General features: G+C 39.5%; 1 protein-coding gene across 11 annotated transcripts in view; it reads right to left on the reverse strand.

Annotated features, from left to right (window-relative positions):
* The window catches only part of MYBPC1 (myosin binding protein C1), a 92,813-nt gene that overhangs the window by 42,810 nt on the left and 26,414 nt on the right, over positions 1-23,589 (reverse strand). For 6 of the 11 annotated variants that reach the window (XM_082240389.1, XM_082240394.1, XM_082240385.1 and 3 more), the window contains 10 exons: positions 20,781-20,816; positions 20,380-20,403; positions 19,418-19,453; positions 18,000-18,104; positions 16,024-16,172; positions 14,348-14,465; positions 10,360-10,408; positions 7,097-7,153; positions 1,567-1,736; positions 350-482 (listed from right to left, as the gene is read on the reverse strand). In XM_082240389.1, the coding sequence (XP_082096515.1) occupies positions 350-482; positions 1,567-1,736; positions 7,097-7,153; positions 10,360-10,408; positions 14,348-14,465; positions 16,024-16,172; positions 18,000-18,104; positions 19,418-19,453; positions 20,380-20,403; positions 20,781-20,816 (877 nt within the window). Of the gene's footprint in view, positions 1-349; positions 483-1,566; positions 1,737-7,096; positions 7,154-10,359; positions 10,409-14,347; positions 14,466-16,023; positions 16,173-17,999; positions 18,105-19,417; positions 19,454-20,379; positions 20,404-20,780; positions 20,817-23,405; positions 23,443-23,589 lie in introns of those variants that run through there. The other 5 variants (XM_082240390.1, XM_082240388.1, XM_082240386.1 and 2 more) reach the window with 3 other exon arrangements.

Raw genomic sequence — 23,589 nt, forward strand, 5'->3', positions numbered from 1 at the left:
AGCACGGACTCTACTCCAGTGACCAAACTCCTCCTCATGACTTTTCTTCCTTTCTGTCCTAGGAGGCTCATTGTTCAGAGTGGCTGGCAATGGCAGAGGAGGAAAGAGTTCCTGGACACATCCAGTCCTCAGAAGCATCTCATCCTCCCGCCACACCACCCTCCCACAGGCTCTGCTTGTCAATATATAACAGACATGGATATACAAGTTTTCAATTTATACACTTGACAGTATATGTCAACAACATACTGCAGAATGCACCTGCAATAAAACACCCAATTCTCTTAATTAAGGATATAAGAACTGAATATGAAACATTGTTTAAAGCTGCGTTTATGGGAATACTTACTTTCCACTTGGACGTATTTCTTGCCCATTTCTATACCACTTGAGTTCCACTGTTGGGTCAGCCAGCTCCACTGAAAATCTTACTCTACCTCCTTTATCCACTTGATATGCAGGATCCAGAATCTTAGCAAAAGCTGTTGGGTGATAAAAATGTTGAAGTGGAGACACACAGAAAATATGTGGAATCCCATACTCTGTCATGAAACTTTACAATGTCTAAAGGTGCCTTCATACTGTTGTTCAATGTGGATTGTAAGATTCCCATACCTCCATTGTCCAGATGACATTCTCCTTCATATCACAGACTTCCCACACTTTCATCTCCCTCAATCCAGATTTCCTCACACTCCATTTTGGAGCATCCCTGGCATGAGACAATCCAGACTGACGTCAGAGAAAGTGTGGGAAGGCAGTGATTTGGAAGAGATTGTCATATGGACATTAGTGAATTAATGGAGATACCCATTAGGATGAGCCCTGAAAAATATGGAATAATCAGCCATTCTGCTTAAGGTGTTTCAAATGGTATATTGCTGTTTTTAAAATGTGTTATCTGCTCTCAAATCCTGGAGTTAAAATAAACACAAATTCTGAGTTGTCTGACCCCCCAAAACTGTACTGTAGCTTTGCAGGTCATGAAGCCTAGTTACCGTAACAGGCAACAGGAAAATAATTTAACAAGCCTGATTTCTCCAGTGAGAATTAAGCCATACTTGGCAAAACTCTTCATATGCCTCACCTGTTAAAAATATAGCAAATTCCTTTGAAACGCCTGGTTCCTTGCTGTCATGGAGCTCCCTTTGTGCCCACGATAGGGTGAGGAGCAGGGAGAAGTAGGATTGAAAGCATCATTTGGCCAGTTGGGGTCAGCTTGTACCATGGCGGCACTAGCCAATCTGCACTCACGGCCAATCAGAAAGCAGCATGTGGGAATGGGGAGATGTGTCATTAGATCAGAGTGAACCAGAGGTTCTCCTTCCTGGTCTGCTCATTAAATGGTTGGGTCCTCCATGGACCCAGCCAATGCAAAGCCTGTGTGTGAGTGAATTCTTCACATGGCTCAATTGTTAAAAAGAGAATGGCTCTCTTTAGGAAAGAATTAGAGACCTTGTTATGAGGACTGCAAGACTAATTCATGTCTGCGAGAACCTTTTAGGAGGAAAAGTGTCACTTGTATTCCTAGGCAGATGTGAAACAGCTTTCCCTTGCTTCCCCTACCTGCACTTTTCTTTTCTTCCCTGCGGGTGCGCTTCAGACGTTTCAGCATGCCCCTTAGGTCAGTGATTCCATACTGAAAGGCAATTTTCTCATAGTCATTGGGGCTCGCACTCTTCAGGATCTCCCACACATCTACATCAGGCTCCTCAGGCTCCTGCTGCTTAACCTCTCTGATCAGAATAAGAGATGGGGGAGGAAAGGAGAGAAAAAAGAAAAGATGTGCCAGAGGTTGGCGTCATGAAGAGGACACATGTGAATTCAACTCCCAGTGGGATACGTTGTTGTTGTTGTTTTAGATAAGACTAGTGATTTAAGTCAAAGGCTTAAGGGCGTGCCTGAGCTAACAAGGTTGGTTGTACAATCAAACGTCCTTATCCAAGTGGGGAGAGAAGTAGCGGGATGCATACTTACCCTTGTCTTCAGTGGGTAACATTTTACAGATCTTGAGTTAGACTTTTGAATTCAAACCTGTGAGATTTCACCTGAAAGAAACTGGACTTCTGCACCAATCTATTGTTTTTCCATGTGTGGGCTTCAACTGATGGAAAGAAAACTGTGAGATGTATTTTGAAAAATATAATTTTTTTTAAGGCCCGGGATTAACAGGAAGTAGCCTATTGGGTCAGGCCATAAACACAGGAGGCATTTTGAGAATTTTACTATTAAAGTTTGTCTCATATTAAGAAATATTGGCATTTCAGGGTAGCAGCTTACTGTGAACAGGCTGATTGCTCCAGCTTTTCTCCTCCCCACTAGCGAGTGGAAACAGGAAATAGGGTCCCCGAGTTAGTGTTAAATCCAAACCAGGGAGAGTGGGAATCCAAGCACAAACATTACCTTCAGTTCATGATCCCCAGTTCATATGTAACATTATTCTATGGATTGTGACTTGTTGCTCCCACTTGTGGAGAGGAGCAAATTGAAAGTGATCTGCATGTTCACTGGAACTGTTAACCATGGTTTGCCATGATGTGTGAACATACCCTTGTCTCAAAAAGTAAATTTGTAAAAATTATCTGGTAGCATAGGGCAACAAGTTGCAGAGGCACCAATGTTTTTTTTCTTAAACAGTAACTGGTCTTTCCCCCCCCCCCATAAAAAATAATTTTTGCAATAGCAATCGGGAAATCTACAAGGAGAGTAGACACAGACATGTGAAAATGAATGATAACCTTATGGTGAGACTACCACATGGAATATATTGAGCCTGTGTCTTAATTAGAATGATTTTAATTCTGTAGCAGTAAACATTAACGATAATAAAATTATGATGATGTAGGCAGTGTCTTTTTCATTTAAAGAAATGGAACCACTAAATTATTGGGGTGAGGAGGAGTACTTTGCCTTATAGTAACATTTTATAAAGATCATTGGCCATTTTTTGTAGATCCTAGCAAAATGTTCATATAATGTACTGATATGAATCAGCTGTTGCGAATGGATTTTATGGCATTAATAATATTATTTTAAGTGTCTGTAAGAGATGTACTGAAATGTACTGCAATATGTCTGTTAACATATTACGGGTGTAGCTTTATGATATGGCCTCTTATTTCACCTTTTTCATGCTTACAGTTTACAAAGGTCAGCTACTTACTGTAAAATACTGCTGTGTCAATGAGATTCTACCTTTCCAAAGGCCATGTAAAAATGCAAACATATCCAAAAGCTGACATGCATTAAGGGGATGAATTCTCATTTTAATAGGCTGGCCATCCTAGCTGTGGCAACTCCTCTCAGTTGCACATGCATCAACAGGAACCAAGATGAGAATGTTCCCCTTTAACATTCATTAGGCAGTTGTTGAGAATGAGGATTGGTGCGTCCTGATTTTCAACCCATTATAAGAAATACTCATCCACCCTCTTCATTTACCTTGTTCAACTGAAGAACAAATCCTTGAGCAAACAAACTTTGTCCTGAGGATGAAATGGCTGAGTGGATAATGGGCATGAGACATGTTGTTGTTGTTAGTCACTTTTCTCAAAGAGTGACCCTAAGTGACTTACATTCAAACCAATTAAGAACATCCAATAAAAATATAAAAACACAGCTTAACAGATACAAGGCACGACTTACAGAACCTGCAGAAACAGGCCGCAATGCCACCTTTCATCAATATGGATCTTTTTTTGCCTCTTTTCTCCTATCTATCCCATTGTTTGTCCCATCTTAGTGAATGTACAGTATTGTTAAATATATACTTTTTTAAAGCTCAGTTAAATACTTCAGTTTTCTTCTTTCTTGGAATTTCACTTTGTTTTTACAGAAATGCAAGTTCATTACATCCAAGCAGTTAAATCAAGCCACTTTCTGAAACTTATTGTTTGAGGGAATGACAGGCCCAAGTCCAGCTGTCACTGCGATTCAATGGATTAGCGTACCATTGACAGTTTAGATGCATTGCACCTGGTCATTAGATGTAAGACAAACTCTCAGCCTTCAGGAATGCAGTCATGTGTTCTAACTATTTGGCTGCTAGATGCTAACATAAGCTGCAATGTAAATCTGACATCCTTCCATGTAAATTGATTTGAGCTGAAGTCAATGTCATTCAAGAGGCTTAAGCAGTTTATATATTCCAGTGTATTTCAACCTAAAATGTGCAGAGTCAGCATGTATAATATGAGCATTTAGATTTTTCCTAAAGGGTTTACTGATGAAAAATTAAGTGCCTTCAGTACAGCCAGTGAAATAAAGTTTAGCATGATAAGAAGCAAATAAATGAGGAGAAGTTTAAGTAGCACTATGGGAATTGTTCCATCAGTCTAAGCTTTTTACCTTGCCAAACAGAATGATCCTTATTCCCCTTCCTTCCACAAGCTCTTCTGGGAGTTCTTCTGAAAGCCAATTTTTTGGGTGGTGGTGCATGGGAGATGAGAAAGGGGAAAGCCATGTTGCACTAGTGGCTTTCACTAGTGGGACTCATCCTTCCCACAGTTACGTTTTCTTAAAGCAGTTAGGTGTAACTTAACTATGCTGTATGTACAGCTAGATAAGAAAACCTATTCTAATAAACATGATTCTAAGCAATGAAATGAAACAATATTTCTTAGCAATGAAATAAAGTAATCAGTTTGTACTGAAAGTCTGATTTGCCCATTATCCACTCAAGAGTTACATTTCTATACATCTATATGCATACACACACATATATATCCATATATAACACAACAAAATTAATGTAGCAATAATACTGATAATTCCCAAATTCACTAAAACTTTTCCACACACAAGCTGTATATTAGTAGGAAACATCAATGGAAAATCAAACCAAGCCAATGCATTTCCATATGTAGATATAGATATATCTACTAGTATTAATATAAATATTACAATGAGTGCATGTCAAACTGAGGATCCTAGTTAGGGAAGAGAAAATAGAGATCTGGCAAGCATGAAATAGATTTTTAAAAAGTTTTGTTGTTGTTGTTCAAATAACATCTAAGCATTTACTTGGATCAACTTTTGAAACATGGTCAGTTCATGTTTTGAAAACCCATCTTCCTGAAGCCAAAGTAAAATTGCATCTAAACACAGTGTGCAACTACCAGTATATATCTTGTTTTTTCTTAAACTAAATACAGGCATGGCTGAGCCCGATCTTCACTGCAAAGGCAGTTACTGGTAAGGAGAGCCTTGACCCTAGTCACTGATGCATGCATGATAGACCTGGGAACTCACTCTATGATTCCTTGAGTTCCATGGAAGAAACATGAGAAATAAATGTAAGAAATAACCTTCCAGCATCCTTTGCAGTTAAATAATTGATTAAATCATTTCAAAATTAATTTTGATTCCACCCTATATAAATGATATATTAATGGACTATTTGGTGAATTTTATCCATCTAAAAAAAGCTACCTGCTTTTTCCCTGCTCTTGCTCAATGAACAAAGTTATTCTGGTCCAATCTTGTGACGATTTGATCCCCCCCCCTCAATAAGCTTGATAGTTATTTCATTAAGCATACCCTTTTCCCTAGCGAAACTGCCAGAGCCACGTGAGATTTCTCCCAGGCCACCTTGGCTATAGCAGGACCCTAGATTGCCTAGTGAATTCACACTAGGGCTCTTTGAAAATAGAAGAATATGATAATTTTTGTAATTCTGATAAAGTGACAATAGGGTGACCTCCTAAGCCCTGGTGACCCAGCAAGAAGCATGACGTCCCTGTCACCTATGTATAAGCTTAGTATGGCATAGGGTTGGGAGTGTTGGACAAAGACTGTGGAGATCCAGGTTCAAATCCCTCCTCAGCCACGAAGTTTATTGGGTGACCTTGGAACAGTCACTTTCATCCTAACCTATCCAACAGGGCTGTTGTGAGGATGTAGTGGGGAGTGGGGAGGGTCATGTGTGCCGTTCTCAGTTCCTTAAGGGAAAGGTGGATGAAACTATAAATATAGAAACTTTTACCAAGAAGCTATCTCAAAAAGGTGGTAGGGCAAATTTCATGCATCTGCAAAACTTGGTCCTATGTGGAGTGCCTGGATCGTGCGTGTTGTGCTGTTTTTGGGAGGGTTATGTGTGCCTGCTTCTTGCAACACAAATATAGCTCCGCTTGATAGGTCTGAACAGGGCCTCAGTCTAGTAACCTAAAATGGGCAGAATTGTCCTTGAAGCCTCATGACTAGAACAGGGTACTGAAAACTGAAACCACATATAAAGGACAAGCAAATGTCTGAACACTTGCTCATATTGTTATTCATATCTGGGGATTTAAAGCGCAGCTAACAGCTTCTTGGATTATTTTGAATTTCAAAAAATGCTTCCATGTGCCCTCTGAAATGTTTCCAGTTTTATAATACACTATCAGATTCCACCCAGCAAGTTGCTTCCTAGCCCTACTAGACTTCCCATTTTAAGAGCCCACAGCATATGTGTTTTTCAGACACATAATGAATGCATGCATTATCAGAGCTCAGTAAATCATTTCACATCATTCCTTAGCAGAAGGAGGGTGAATTCAAGAGCCAAAAAAGCTGCAGTACATCTGTGGTCTGCATGCTTTGAAAACAAGTGTTCCAGAGTTCAGTTTTGTTATGGTTTTCTTTTCTTTCTTTCTCTCTCTCTTTCTTTTTTATTTCTGTGGGGGATGGGTGTAGCACAAAGATCAATTGTTTGAATTTCTCATCCCTAGATAGGACATGGGTGGGGAAAACATGCAGGCACAAAACAAACACCAATATACAGTACTGACACCTGCCAGTATGACCTCATCCCATGTTATAATTTAGTGACACAGGAATGCTTCTCTGAGACACTCCTATGTCATTAAGTCACAATACGGGGCAGCAGCCTTAGAAAGTTTACAATATCCTAAGACTTTTGTGGTTTCTTGTCAACGTGCTAACAGAGTTGGCTTAACTCTCAGCAAAAAATTTACCTTAAGAATTAAAAGTTTATAAACATCAATCAAAAGGAAAGGATGGTAACATTTGGGGGGCGGGATTACACCTGACGCTTTCTGTTGTGCAAGCCTAACCCATTTCCAATCCACACCTTCTCACTTCATTGCTTGGTTCTCACCTACGTTTCAGGAGACCACTAAAGTCAAGTTCTCCTGCATCCTCTTGTCCTTCACCGCTGTTATTAATAAAAAAAATCAAAATCAAACCTTTGTTTAATACCCAGAGAGTTGGACAACACACATTGCATACACTCTAGATGCCCTACGAACGCAATCAATATAGAGACACGCAAGTAAGAAGATTACATCAACACAAACTTGTATTCTTTTTCACAGGATTTACAACTCCCATTAACAAGCACTTGTGAAAAATGAACACAAAGGTTTGCATTGCACTTGTGACACTTGTTCAGGCAAATTCTTGTAAATCTGCAAATTTGCCTAAATTTGTGTTCCTGTAACACAAATGTGTTTCAAACAGAGTCGGCACAAAGAGCTTTGTTTTTTTACTTCTACCAAGTGCCTACTGAAACAAAACAAAGGGCTTGTGCTGAACTCAGTTGCATATGTGAAACAAAGATGTGCATTGTTGTTTATGCTGCATAGAACAATGCACAACCATGTAAAAATATCCAGTAGTAAAGTTTCATTTAAACTTGTCAGCAAGGGGGAAATTTTGAGAACCTATCCACTGAGTGCACACAGTGTGTTGTATGATGTTAAAGATGAGATGGGGTGGGTTTAAAAATGTGGATTTCTTTCTAGAATGTTGAGCAATAACAATATAATTGCAATACTTATAGCCAGGAGTTAATATACTTTGCAGAGACTTAAGAGGTCCCTGGGCATTGGCATCCTGATAATCTAATCTTTGGGGAGAGGAGAGCAGGTTAAGTAGAAGATTCCTAGCCTCATTTTTGTCTGGTAGCATAATAAGTGGGGAAATGTAGGTGTAGTAGCCTGGCTTGCACATGGTTCTACATCATGCTTTGTTCAGCCAAGGTGTAGTTTGTTCGAACCCAGCTCAGCACCCTAGTTGAGATGACAACAAACCACAATGTGAAGACATGGTTTGTTGTTGGCTTACAAACAATTGCTTGTTTTAACCTTAGTTTGACATTGTGTCTGAATATGACAGCCTGCTTAACCATAGTTTGTTTGACCACTCCATCCCAAATGCTCTTCAGAACTACAAAGGCATAAATCTAGAGCAGCTGGAAAACAAACCAAGCTTTGGTGAAACAAGCTATGACTGGCTTGCTCATCGGTGAGAGGATGCATCACTCATTGAACAAACCATGGCTTAGCATTATGTAGGAACAGGGCCACTGACTAATGATGAAAGAAAACAAGAGCTGGGAAGGGTTTTCAGTCAGGGAATGGGGCAACAGTGGCCTGCACAATACTCTTTTCCTGTCCCATAGCTATACTTGTCTTTCCCCTGAACACTATTGCCTGTCTAACCCCCATCTCTATTCTGTTCCTTCCCTCCATTCCCATTCCTTTGCTAAAACAAAGCAAGCACCAAATTCTCTAAAATTAATCTTGGAAGGAGAGCAAGTGAGTTAAGTTACTTGATTTGTCTCATTTATTCTGAAATCAGGATTTGGGATATCCTGGAACAGAACCCAATTTGAGAAGGGGAGGATGGATGTTAACTGAACAGGGTGGATAGTGGTCGATACTGACCCCCAAGAAGTTCAGGTGCTCAACTGGCTTTCTGCAATTACCTAGGGTCTGATGCTGTAATATTGATTTATTAGTACAGTGGAAAGCATTAACATATAGGAGAAATAATATTTAACCAGAAACTTTTAAAATAACTAGGGCATCAATAAATTTAGAGTGACATATGCTTAGATCTTGTCTGTAATTTGCCAGGCTCCTGGTCTTCTTATCTTTCAGCAAATGGAAAAGACTTTAAAATATAAATAAAATAATTTAATAAGGAATGACCTACTATTTTATGATGTCTCTACTGATGTATTATAATTGCTTTGCACCTGACTTCTATCTGGCTGAGTCACTGCAGCATACTGGGGTGGGGAGGGCCACAGTGAGTTTGCCCCAAGGCAAACGCACCAGAGGAACGGCTGGCTGTGTTTGGACATAAACACCAAACCACAGAGCAGTACTACAGGAACAAGCCTAGCTGATCTAGGCTTGTGCACTCCCCCTCTCCTCTCCTGCTGCAAAATCAGAAGCTTTCACTTTCGTATTCAAATTACAGCAAATCAGTTTGCTTTGTCCAAACTGTGGACAGGATTAATTGCTTATGGTTTAATATAAGGAGTCGGCATTATAAATCCTGGGTTGAAGTTGGTTTGTCTCCCTAAATTATAGTTAACACTAACCACCGTTTGTCTGGGTTTAGGTATAAATATTGCTAGTTGAAAATGGAAGTGAAACCTTCCCATTTCCTCCTGGCTAGGAGGTGGAACGTGGGAACAGGTATAGCAAGCCCTAGTTTAGTGTTACATGGGGGACCAGGCCACTGTCTCTGTTTTAATTACTGTTGATTCTTGTTCGTAGTGCAATTTCATATTGTGATTTTGTTTTACTTTATGGCTTTGATTTCTTTTTGAAATGGCAACCCACCTTGGTTATTATTTTTATTAGAAAAGTAGGACATAAACAATAAAGAAAACTAAAGATTTTCCACATTCTTCCCTTTCAACCATTCTGTCTCCTTCCTTCCCTCTGTTGTTTCTAATGTAAGGTACTTTAGAGGAGGGTCCTGTCCATTTAGCCTATGTCAATCCATAAGGCAGAGTATAAATAATAAACAACAGCACTTCATTGATTATAAACATTCACTGGTCTTATCTGAGTTTTCAGATATTCATCCATTTTTTTCTGGCATTGTCAACATTCACAGAATTTCACCGCTCATGGTAACATACATATTATGACTACTACATGGTGAGTGTTTTACATTGTGGAAGCTGTTATCTCATGGTGAGACATCTGTGGGCTGCAAGTGATAAGATGCATGCTTTTTTGTGCACATCTGTACTGGAATGGTGAAAACCTCTGCTTTGTTATCATATATGAACAGTTTCCCTTGTGGAAACATGGAGCAAGTAAGAACAACCTCCACATAACAACAATAATGTGTAAACCAATTATAGGTTACAGAAAATGGAGTAACCATTTTAACTTCTCGGCATTGGGCAGGCAAGAGTATCTCGAAAGCACAGACATTCTCCTTTATGACATATACTCTGCTTTCAATTTAGTGTGCCATTTCTAAAGGCTTGCTATTTCGGCTCATTCTGGCTGTGTTTTTCCAACCAGCTTGATTTCCAGAGGTATTTCAGGGCATGTGCTGCTTTCACCACCTATAATTGAATAACTTTCCAAGATAACTACTTGAAGTTACCTTCTTTTGAATGCAGACCGGATATCGATTGATGGTGCAGCTGAAGTTTCTATATATATAAAAAAGAAAATGAGAAAAGTGGTTTCTGTAATTTACGAAGGATATTGAATGGATACAACTAAGGCAAGAACAAAACTATGTTCCATTTTGTGGATTAATTTAAAGAACTTTTATACTGTACTGGAAGAGGAGCAATCCTAATATGTACCCACAGATATTATCACCACAGTGTTAAATGTTTGGTTTATAAAATACAATCTCAACAAGTCTTTTAGATGTTCTGTTTTAATGTAGGGAGGTATGATTTTATGTATATATTTCATTTTCTACATATTTCTTAAAACTTTCAAATAAAGATCCTTTACTCTGGTATTTAATATAGCATTTCTAGTTCTGATCTCGTTAGCCTTCTTTAACGCATACATGTGTGGATTTTAGGGTGGTGATAATGTACTACAATTGGATTCTTTAAACCAGTACAACCCTGAGACCTTCTTTTGATGGTGCCTCTATCTACTACCTGAGCAACAGGTGTGAACCACAATGAAGCCATTGTAGTGAGTCTCACTGCGATCAGCAAAGGTGAAGAAGGCTCTCATGCCACTTTTTATAGAAGTAAGTCGACAACTTGCCTTCTACTTGTTAAAACAATTAACCAGAACTTGATGCTTTAGAGCAAAGGAATACACAAGAAGAGGAAATCCCAAATGAACACTGGATGTACCGTAATTTGATTTCACCTGGAAGGAGCTTCTTTTTATTAAAGCTAAAAATAGCAGTGGAACAAGGAAGAAACAATAGCATGGCATGATCAGAAAAACCAAGTAAATAACTTCTAAGCGTTAAGCTCTGGGCATCACTTAAAATTTCCTTCATCCCCAATGAAAATACAACTTCTGATTCAACTCAGTAAGAGATCTGAATATGGTCAATAACATGGAGTTTAATTTCACCCAGTGTAAATTAGACATGTAATCAGATTAAACAATTCACTTCTATAGAAAGTTTATGCACGCAGACAGGCTGGCTCCTTGCCTACAAGCTACTGAATGCACACAGACTTTGAGGCTTGTCTGGTTAATTGGCGGTCAGCTGCTGGACATTCCATTAATTGTGTCCTGCCTCCCTGTCTGATTAATGAGCACTCTGACCTTGGTAATTTGGTAGGCTTGTTTTCCTAGGATGAACATCTATTGGGTTAGCTGCCAGATTGCTGCAAGGCTGGGATATTTGGAAAGCTTGCCTAGATGTGTCTGGCAGCTGAAGCCACAGGGCCAGGTGACCAGGCTTTAGGACCCAACAGTAATATTTTGAGGGACAGAGAAGGTCCTTTGCACTTGGATAGGCTTTGTTTTTGTCTTAGTACACAAATAAAGGAAATGTGAACGCCAATCCAATGGGATCAATGAGACTGCACACATCTGCAAATGTAAAGGTGCTTGACATATATTAAGCCTTGCGCTTATAATTACAATGGCTGCTTATTTCCCAGACTTAGAAGCCTAGTCCTTCAAAAGCTTCTCAGAGGGTGAAAGTCATCACCACAGCTTTAAAATCCTACCAGATGGAGATATGGAATCCACTGTGATGCTGATGCTGCTGTTTCTCAGGTTCCGACAGCTGACCTATCTGGGGCCAAGTCATTCTGGAATAAATTCATTAACTATGAACCCTGAAATTTGGAATCCCCTGCAAACTGGTGCCAAGGTTTTGCAGTTATTCTGCAGTGCAAACTGCGTTTGACAGCAGCACCCCCAAACTGAGTAATTGATAAACAGCTCAGTGGGTAGAGCATGAGCCCCTTAATCTCAGGGTTGTTGGGCAAAATATTCTTGCATTGTAGGAAGTTGGACTAGATGACCCTCATGGTCCCTTCCAACTCTACAGCTCTATGAAACCAGGGGGAATAGCTATCACCCCATCATTGTCTGAGTCTCTCTAAACCTCTGCCAAAAAAATTCAATAATTTTAGACCTCCCTTTACTTTGGTGGTTCTATGGTACTAAATGTCCATCCTGCAAAAAGGAGGGTCATTATACTTCACTATGCAAGCTCTTTCCATTTGTAAACAAATGTTCATCTACAGCAGATACTTCAACTGTGTGTATAGATCTTACATGCAGGAGGGCATAACTTAATATTGACCAATGCCCCACTCACATGGCCATGTCTGTGTAGGCACTGCTGCTTATGTGGTCAGGGGAGATTTTATGAGTCCTGTGCTCATATCCACATATCTATACATCGAATATACACATGGGGATTAAATAGACCACAATCTATAGTTAATCTAACTTTGAGTGGCAGTGGCTGACAGTTATTGTGGGTCTTTGAAAGAACAGATTGAGCCGTTAGTTGTAGGAACAGTCTAGAATAGATAATAAGTGAAGTCTATCCAGCTTTGCTCTCCACTTGTTTCAAACCCATTAGAAAGAGCTGTCCATGTTCTTGGCCTGTTCACATTAATAAACTGTGCAACTGTGCACAGTTTCGTCAACTCCTCCTCAAAGTGAACAGGACAGAGTTGAAGAGTGTTTAGGACTTTTGTGGCTCTATATACTCATCCTGCAAAAAAAGGATCATTATACCTCATGATGAAAGCCCTGCCTGCCTGTAACCAAATACACACACCCCATATGCACACTGTGGTACCATAAGATCTGCCAGCGTTGCATTTCATTCTCTTCTCTGCAAAGATTTATAAAGTTGCTTTCCAACTGAGTGTGGGACAGTGATATTCCAGGAACTTAATATTCTCTCTTTCTCTCTCTCTCTGAGCCTCATGATGGGTTTGTAGCAGGCAAATTCCTTGCTAAGCCCGAGGTGAGGTGAAGGGGAGTCCTTTCTTTGACCTACGTCATGGACAAATTTGTAGAGTCCTGAGCTGTCATCACTGCCATATAAATTTTATTCCAAATATAAACTGCAAGCTTCAGCAAGCTTCTGAAATAATTGCTTCAAGAACTTAATGTGATTTCACTGACTCAAAGCATCTTCTGAGTCATTTGTAGCCTGCTGGAGCTCTGTGAAAGTGCCAAGTTGCTTTAAAGCAGAGATTACATAAATTCACAGAGGATAAGTATTTCCGGGGGGCGGGGGGGGGCGGTATTAGCCATAATGGCTATATGAAACCTCTATATTCATAGGCAGTACTGTATACAGCAGCAACCTCTGGGGTGGGGGTGGCTACTGCCTTGTGGACTTCCTAGAGGCATCTGGTAGGTCACTGTGGGAAACAGTGGATGGTATCCAATGATGCACCAATTGGGTCCTGCTGGTACAATAAGACTTCCTCTATTCCACTCCCCCCAAATCTGCTCTGGCAGGTTCCCCAGTTTTGAGGGTGCATGGAGGAGGCAGGAGAGAAATATGAAGTTCTGTTGCACTCATTGAAGTCCCTTGCTGCAGTGTGGTATAGAGCCCAGCGGGCTTTGATCAAATTCAGCAGGGTTCATATTCTTATGGTGAGAATTCTCTATCAGTGGTCCTTTGAGCCCCTTCCTTCTCAAAGCTACACATCCCAGGACTCCCTAGTGAACAGAAACAGCAGAATATATATTCACCTCAATTTTTGTCCTAGCATGCCTCAACTTAATGTCCTCCAGATGCTCTCATTTCTAGGTAGACATAAACCCAGGCTCATCTCAATTACGCGAAGTCCAAGAGAAGCCCATAATGGATAGAGCCCAGAGCACATCAGCAGAACTCTCTTCTCACTGACACATTTCAGCCTCCACAAGTCTTTCTTCCAAGACAGTCCCAAGATTATATCACTAACTGCTCATGTTTGCATCAAAATAATTAACACAACTCTAAATGAGCTGACGTTGAGATAAAAATAAGAAAAAGGAGCCCGAAACCTATAGACACCTTTCAGTGGGCCTCTGAAGCATGCTTAGATATAGGCATGAGGAGTTCAGATAAACATGACCTCAAATTCTGTTAGATATTTTGTGTTAAAGAAAGAAAACATAAAAGGGATCCTTACCATGGACTTCCAGATCAAAAGAGCAACTATCAACCTTATCCTTATACGTTACTTCACACCTATAATTTCCTGCATAGTTTTCCTTAGCTTTTATGATTTGCATCTCAAATGTGTACATCTGAAATCCAAACATACAGTGCAATTGTTAAATTAAATTCAGGGAAATTCTCAGCAGCTGAAAACACATTCATACACATGTATCTACAAATATTATATCCTACATTAATTTACTAGGATTAAAGATGAGTGGATGTTACTACTGTCTTTACTTTTGCACAACTTTTAGCCATAATTCTATTCTGCTCCCACATTCTGCTCTGTGGTTTTTAAAGCTGTTGAGTCATCTGTTGTAATTTTTCTCACAGCAATGAGCCCACAACAAAAATTCTAATTTAAAAAAATCCTATTGGAATACAAATTTCAAAAACCTATTTAAATGTGTATTTTCTTTCAATATATATATTTAAATGCAAATATTGATATGCTTAAGCTGTTGAGAACTGTGCTTTGGTATTTGCAGAAATGGAAAAACAGTGGTAACCTAAGTTTGAATCTACACATTAGTCCAAGAAGGATGGATTGTTGCTGCAAACCACAGGAGGGCAGAATGCTTCTGTGCTGGGGTCTTGCTTTTGTGTTTCCCACAGGCATCTAGCTGACCACTCAAAGAACAGGATGCTGGACTAGGCAGGCCATTGGTCAGATTCAGCAAGCTCATCTTATATTCTTATGGTTTCGATAATTTCATACAAGAATCCAAGGAGGTCAAATTCCTCAAGTATTTCTATTTAGGGAAGGACACTTAGCCAAGCTGAAAGGGAATCAGGAGCTTGAATTGGGGTGTTCCTGCTTCTTTGTACATTTACAAGGCAATTCTGCACATGCCTATTCAGAATTAAGCCTTTTTTCAATAGGATTTGAGACTGCACTGTTAATGATGTCAGAGGCTGAACTCTTTTTACCTTTAATTTTTATTCAGTATCAAACAATCCCTGCATGGCATTGGCGGGGAGGAAGAATTGGAGCAGGGCCACAGGATTTTGGGGGAGCCCAGCCCACTCCTTGAAAAATGGAAGTCTGAAGTCCCTCAGCCCCCACCACGTGAAGTGCCTGCTAGACACCAAACTGTTCAACCACCAAATTTCATAGTAGGAGAAAATACAAGCCCTAGGTGGAATCCAATTGTGGGCTAACACAATTGCTCCATCATCACAAACATTTCTGCTTGCCAAGTGGAATGATCTCTCCTCTACTGCTGTTCTAGGGGGTTCTCCTGACTCCCTACAGCAGGGAAAGGCATGGGGAGCACACAAGGGGAGAAGAGGGCACAAGTCCCATTGCACCAGTGAGAGTCCTTGAACTGGCATGTCTGGGTCAAACCCTGATAAATGGGTACATGAGATTCTGCTCAAATGCCAGATTTACTTCTGGTGCAAATGCACTGGTAGGAGCACCAGATTGGTTCTGCTGGTGTGTTTGCACTGTGCCAACCTCTCCACGACCTTGTCCATCTTGATAAGCACACACTGAGCTACTTCTGGAAATAGCCTGTTTTAATGTTACCTCTCTCATGAAATGTCCAGTTCAGTCAGGGCTTCACCCCCTGAGCTTATGCCCTTACTACCAAGTCTGGATCTTAGAAACAGGTAAAATTGAGTCCTGCCATCCCTCCATACCTTGGTTTGGCGCTCAAATGTCTCCTTGAGCTGAAGGTGCTTCCCTACTTTGCTTGCCAGGTCCATCCATTTCCCTTTGAACCACTTAACAGTTGGCTTTCGGAGAAGATCCTGGGCTTCAACTTTTGCTATAAATGTAATATTTTGTCCTTGGGAAAACAAAAGAAAACATTAGTCACATTAGAAACATTACTACTCATATGATAGACACCTGGCAATATGTTTGTGGAACTTTTTAAATCCTCATGAAGATTTATTAGAATTTTAGTGTAAATTTCTCCTAGTATAGACATTTTGCCTAGTACACACATTTTTTTGTAAAAATACGTGTGGTTTTGTACATGTCACATGGGTGAAAAACTGCATTATAAAATTTGGAGAAAGATTAATTTTGGAGGATGGTAATTTGTGTACTGTTTAGGAAGTGTGATTGGGTAGGTTTGCCTTTAAATGCAAACAAAATTTAACTTCTCCCCCATATGCAAACTGTTATGTATTGAAGTTCTCACCCTGGGCCAGCAGGGGGATACTGTAGATAGTTATGCAAATGAAGGATCGAAAGTGACGTTCAGTGATTGGATAGTTTGTATGCAAATGAAGGATCGAACGTGACATTCAGTGATTGGATAGTTTTAGAAAGTTGTTACAGTAACAAGGTACTGGAGCTCTATATAAGCAGGCTGACTCAGCCCTTCAGCTCAGTTCAGTTCTGGCCTCAGAATAAAGAAGAGCTGTTTGAAGAATCACTGTGTCGTCTGATATGTTCGCCCACAACTTAACACAAACTATATACAGTTTCAAAAAATATACATACATCAGGTGCCATCAAAGAACCCCTTAGTTGTAAGAGCATCTGTTATATTTGAGCTATCAGTGACCAAAATCCCATACATTCCAAAACTACGGTACATAAACCCATAATTTGTTGAGCAAGCATTTTTTCTCTTGGTCTCAGCAGGGTCTCTAGAAACAGGCATGTAACCCATATGTTGCAACTAGATAATCATAATAATAATTTTATTTATACCCCGCCCATCTGGTTGGGTTTCCCCAGCCACTCTGAGCGGCTTCCAACCAAATATTTAAAACAATACAGCATCAGACATTAAAGGTTTCCCTAAACAGGGCTGCCTTCAGTTGTCTTTTAAAAGATGCTGTGTGTATGGTTTTCCTGCTGAACCCACAGAACGCTGTGCACATATGTGAGGCTGTGCACATAGTTTCCCCTATTTAAAAACTAACATCCCAGCAATTGGCTGTCCAGAAAAAGGAGGAGAGCCTGAATCCAGTCCCCCCCCCACCGGATTGTTCCTGTTTTCCTCTAAATAGCTAGATCAGGGGTAGGCAACCTAAGGGCCAGGGGCTGGAGGCGGCCCAATCGCCTTCTCAATCCGGCCCACAGATGGTCCGGGTATCAGCGTGTTTTTACATGAGTAGAATGTGTCCTTTTATTTTTGGGGGGCATAGGAATTCATTCATTTCTCCACCCAAAATATAGTCCAGCCCACTGTCTGAGGGATGGTGGACCAGCCCACAGCTGAAAAAGGTTGCTGACCCCTGAGCTAGATGATTGAATTTTAACTTCTAGAAAAGGGCTCTGCTGCTTCATATGTGCTCCTGGATTAATCAGCCATTAAAATTTATTTCCATATGAAATTTGAAGGTGTAATCTCAGTTTGTTAAAGTCTTTTGAGCTTCATAAGGTATAAGTGTATAGCTGAATCCTGTGCATGTTTACTCAGAAGTAAGCACCACTTTGTTTAGTGAGGCTTATTCCAGGCAAATATGCATAAGATTTCAGTCTTAAATATTTTTGGGAAGAGGGGCAATGGAGGACTAATTGATCACTTGAGAATACCAGAAACTACAGCATTTGCTGAAGCTAAGTAGGTATAGCCCTATTCAGAATCCCATGTATGTGTAATAGACAAATTAATATATACATATATATTTTAAAAAATTGTTACAGCACTTACCGACACTAATTGTTCCACCCTTTGGTTTTTCAACAAATAAAAGGGATTTCTGTGAATTGTCTTGCTTATCTCCTTCTTCCTGAGGGCCATCTCCCATAGACCATACTAATATGGAGAAAAAGGCGAGAAATTAACTTATTGCACTAAACCTTGCAATCTAATTTCTTTATTTTAGCTCTAACATGACCTTCTTTTAAACTACAACTACTTCAAAGGGTACTTACGTTCTCCGTCACATTTTTTCAGCCTGACATGATGTTATTGGAAGCAAAAGGATAGAAAATTCTTATTGAGCACAACTTTCTGAATGGAATTGCCCTGTCTGTGGTGATAGAAAATTATAATATTGTGCTGGTCTGTGTCATTGCTTTCACAGCAAATAAATACAGAAATAGTTGTATATTAATAGATATATACTGTATAGATGATATATTAAAACAGACTGTAAAAGCTTAATGTCAGTGTTAATTGGGGAACAGCTGAATAGTTTTTCTTGCAAGTGTTGGTAATTAAGATCTTAATCCTGCAATAACCAATAAAGACTGTGTAAGCTCATCTGTGGAGAAACAGTATCTGTACAGAGGCATGCCTTAAACATTATGGCATTGGGGTCTTCTTCAACCCTATGATTCTATAATTCCATCATTCCCAGTTTGATTCTGGTTGTGTGTGGAAATAACACAATTTCACATAAAAACAACTTCCATGCAAAGTAAATTCCATGAAAATATCAACATTGTTCTAGTTTCTAAGGAACAGCATGCTTTGTCAAACAAGGTACGTAAGACATATGTGCCCAAGGGTCAAATGTTTAACATGAGTCTTGGGTTGTTGTGTTGGTTTTTTTACATCCCCACTGTACAAATTAGTTGCAATCTGGTAAAAAAAAAGAAAAAGAAGAAGGAGAGGTCTGTGCCTAGGTCTTCCAGATTTATTTTCTGGAATGATCTATGTTAGCCTCATGTAACCTGCTGCCCTCAGTGGTTTTGTTTTGGATTACAATTCCCATCGGCCCCAGACAACATGGCAAATGCCCAGGGATAATTGGAGTTGTAGTCCAAAACTTCTGGTGGGCGCCAGGAAGACACCAGGCTGACTTTTGTGCTCCAGAGCTCCATGTGAGCAGGCGCATCTCTTTTCACTCCAGTGAAGTGCATGGAGAAGTCCTTGCTCACATGGAGTTCTGCTTGCGCACTGGAACCTCATGAAGCTTTGGAGCAGGATCTTTTTTCTAGATCTGAAACAAATATAAAACAAAAACCAAAGGTTAGCATGAAGGGTACAAAAGTCGGCAACCGCATCTGTCGAAAAGTAAGCTACAATAAATAGTTCATTAATAGTTATTGCATTAGGAGAAAATTGGAATGTTTGGGGGTCTTTGTTCTTCCTCCTTTCCTTTCTGTTTTAGAAAATCTCACCTGAGTCCTTTCTCTCTCCTGACCGATTAGTCCCACCTGAAAGGTAAGAGTAAACCGGATGATGTCAAATCAAAAGCTATACCTTGGTTACTATACTGGCTGTGTAGGATTGGGAGCTGAAAGGTGGGGGGGGGAGGGTTGTAGAACTAATGGGGTTGTTTAATCAGTGGAAGGAGAGTGGCAAACTTCCTAGGGGCTAGTAAGAAGACATAAGATCCAGCAACATTGCTGCAGCTGAGCACATCAGGGTGAGGTTGATGCCTGGATAAGATAAATAAAAGGGCATTATCATGGCACATAGGTCTATCTGTGGCTAATAGCCATGATGTGTAGATGGAAACTTCATATTCTGAGGCCATATACTCAGCAGCATCTAGCTGGCCACTATGCAAAGTAGGATACCAGGCAAGATGGAACAATGGCCTGATCCAGCAGAGCTCTTCCTAGGGGCACTGCCCAATGTTAGTCATATGCAGAGAGTAGACCTACAGAAATTAATGGACATGCCTAAGTTAGGTTTGCTCATTTCAGTTGGTCTACTCCAGCTGGATGCAGCCCTAGGGGACAATTTGGGGACTGTGAGTTCCAGCAAGATAGAAAGACTGGATATAAATCCACTATCTTCTTTCAGAGTGACAAGTTGTGTTTCCCTTGAAGTTCCATTGTATGCAACAGAACTTGCACACCATTCACCAGAAACAAAAGCACCTTGTGCTTTCAGTGTTCCTAAATGCTTAGCTTTGGAGCATATAGTGGCTAAGAAACTCCCTTTGCACGCTTATTGGGTGACTCTAGGACATTGGAGATGGGGACAATGCAGGGATTCTATTGCAGAAATAGTAACAGGCCTTCAACCCCCTGGTTAGATGGGCTCATGTCTGGCTGACAACAGAAGAACCAGTTCTCGTTAGTTCTCCTCATCATAGCAGATAAACACTGTAAAATGGAATAGACCGCCTAACCTGCAGTTGAAGTGTCATCTTCATCTGAAAAAAGAAATACATAACAAGTAAAACAAAGCAAGCAAGGAAAAGGAAGAATGAAAGTTATCCTTTTTTTTTTTTAGTACATATGAATGATGATGAGGAACCTGCAAGAGAAGGAAGGGAAACCATGATAGCTGGAAACAATGGTAATGAAAACTGCAAACTGATGGATAAAGCTTTATGGGATCAAGCAGCTGGAATGGTCAACTTCAATGCTTCACGCAAGTACAAAAAAATGGGATGTAATGTGTGATCTATTATTAAAACATGGGTATGAATGAGAGTTTTCAGAGTGGTTGTGTATGTTAGAAATATTGAGGGGGGGAATGGAGTACAAAAAAGCCACAATGAAAATCAAGGTCAACCATAGATCTGACCTTCTGAAGAGGATGTCATTTCACTGACGTTCCCGTCTGCAAGTAAAATGTGTACATAAAGGGTTTTTTATATAAATATATATATATACACAAAAATAACACTATAATTAGGAAAAAAAGACTCCATCACTTGGCAGAAGATGGCTCCAAATTAATGAGATTCAACCATTACCTTTTCTTCTTTCAAATTTTGACAAGCTGCCTAGATAAAAACCATATCACTTACATGATCAACAAGGATCTCACTCGGTCCTGTCAAAATCAAGACTCTTAGGTCCCATTCCTTTCAGTGGAAGAGTTAAGCACATATTTAGCTCTTTCCCATCCTAAGTCAACAGGGCCTAAGAGTCCACCTATTTGTTATTGCAAATAATAAAGCAATAAGAATTCTGTTTAGAATTGACATATTTCCCATAATTTAGAGAGAAGAAGAGCACATATATACTTTGATGTGATAATTAGCAGTGGTCTAGATTTAATATCTTGAGCTACAACCAATAAATCTGCACGTTAGGTCTTCCTAATACCACGACAAAATACACCCCCCTCCAATACTCCACTATTACAATTATATAAGGACTTAGTTTAAGTTTAAGATGGGCAAATGAAAGGAAAAAGGCTGAAAGGTCACTGGCAATATTTATATTGTACACTATTTATACTGTAAATAAATATTACTGGAATAACTTATGTTTTACCTCCATGGAAGGCCACAGAACAAATATGAGTGACGAAGACATTTCCCACATGGTTGAAGTAGACTTTCAAATACATTGCATGAAAACCACTTCCATCGCATTTTAGGATGTCTGTCTGACACTCTGTCTTTTTGTTTTTAAAGCGATCTTAATATAATTATGGAAATTTGCTATCCATAAGTTACACTTAAATGATTTAAAGAAGTTCCTGATGAGAAGAAGAATCAAGCCATTTTAAGAAAAGGCACACAGTATGAAGAACAAAATAATTCAGAATTTCAGAACATTATACCCACTTACCCATGTAAGAAAAGCATTTTCAAGTGAAATCATCCAGAAAAGGTGAATTCTGGCTCCATAATAATCAGTGATTTGACTTCCAAGTTTATTTACTTGGAGTCAGGATGTCACATTTTCAATCACATAAGTAGTCAAGCTCAATCACATAAGTAGTCAAGCTCTTACTTATGTGATTAGTCCCGATCCTGCAAACATGGAAGTATGCATGGTGTCCCTGAATCAGAGTATGCTTCTAATCAAAAATTTGAAGATTATGTTACTCATATGAGTAAATGCTTTTGAAATGAAGGCAGTTCTATATATAGAGCAAGTACATTTTCAAGCAGCCCATTAATACAAGTTTTTAAAAGGCAGGAATCAGACTTGATTTTGGCTTCAAAATGATTGTGATTTTCTTAGGCTAAACTACACATTACACTGTAAATCTGTTATTAGTTTCCTGACTTTTATTTTATAATGAAATGTAGCTATACAGGCAGCTGTCAATTTGCTAGCAGCAGCAGTGGAGAAAGTTATATTAACCTTCCTTCCATGCTCTGTTCACAATCAAAACTTCCTCCTCAGTGACTTTTGGCCCACATGGGAAAACACCACCATATTTCCCACCACAATAGGGCAAACAGCAGCTGGGAAAATGGAACAGGGAAAGAGTTAAACATACACTGCCCATGAACCACTAAGATGAGCAAACTGCATTTTAAAAAAAATGTTTTCAACAGTACTGAGACATTGCTTTTGAGGCCAACTATTAGCATGTTGACCCTTACAAAGGAAGTCAAAGCACTGACTCACACTAAAGGTACACAGAAGGAATTATTATTGTGCATCTTTTTCCTGTGATCAAACAACAACAATAACAATTATTTCTGTTGGGTACATTTAGGTTTGGAACACCTGCAAATTCCATGAGCTGCAAGATAGCATGAAGATGCTAATCTTCAGAGTTATGATCATGATAAATGATAGCCTTATGATAAATGAGTGAACAAAATGAATATTGTGCTAACTGATCAGAATGCAACAACTGGCTCAAAGTCCGGCAGTTAATCAAAGTAACATAAATTCACACTCATCTGTCTTCTTCACAATAGTGTTCTTGTTGTGGTCAATGTAAACATGAAGGAAATATGTAATCTGCTCAGTTCAGTCAGCACAATATATGTGATGTCATGCTTGTTATCCAAGTGGAAGATGATCATCACACAAAAGAGTGGTCTAATTTGTTATTATATTGTTGAATGGTGTGAGAAACTGGAAGAACAAAAAGCAGCTGTAAGGTGACAACTGCAGATTCATCAGTCAGTGCCATTTATATTTTCTAAGCAGAAAAAAGTTAATACCAACGAGTCTGTATACCCCCAGGACATTAAAATGTGTTGTGAACCTTCTATGGATATCAAGGTAACATACGACAGCAGAACTGCTTTGACAGATGGGATGGAGAAAAAACCTGTAGCAATCCATCTTTCCTAATTCTTTAGTTGCTAGAACTGGATGAAGTGGTTGTTTAATCAAAATGGAAGAATGATTCAAGACCGATCAGTTTAAAAATGAGAAAGTGATGATCTAATCTATGTTAGCAACATCATCTGTTCAAAAGATAACAAATACCCAAAGAATATCAGACCTGATGGTAGAATTACGATCATTATTTCACTCTCCTTTTCTTCTGCAAGTAAAATTTTAATGGAATATAAATATATTTAATAATGGAACTTGTGAAAAGAGCTAAACAAGAGGAAGGCATTCTGGTGCAAACAGATTTCTTTACCACAAAAAGACGTATACCAGTTGGGTAGATCAGGGGATTC

The sequence above is a fragment of the Podarcis vaucheri genome, assembly GCF_965113315.1.
Source record: "Podarcis vaucheri genome assembly, chromosome: 10".
Lineage (NCBI taxonomy): Eukaryota > Metazoa > Chordata > Lepidosauria > Squamata > Lacertidae > Podarcis > Podarcis vaucheri.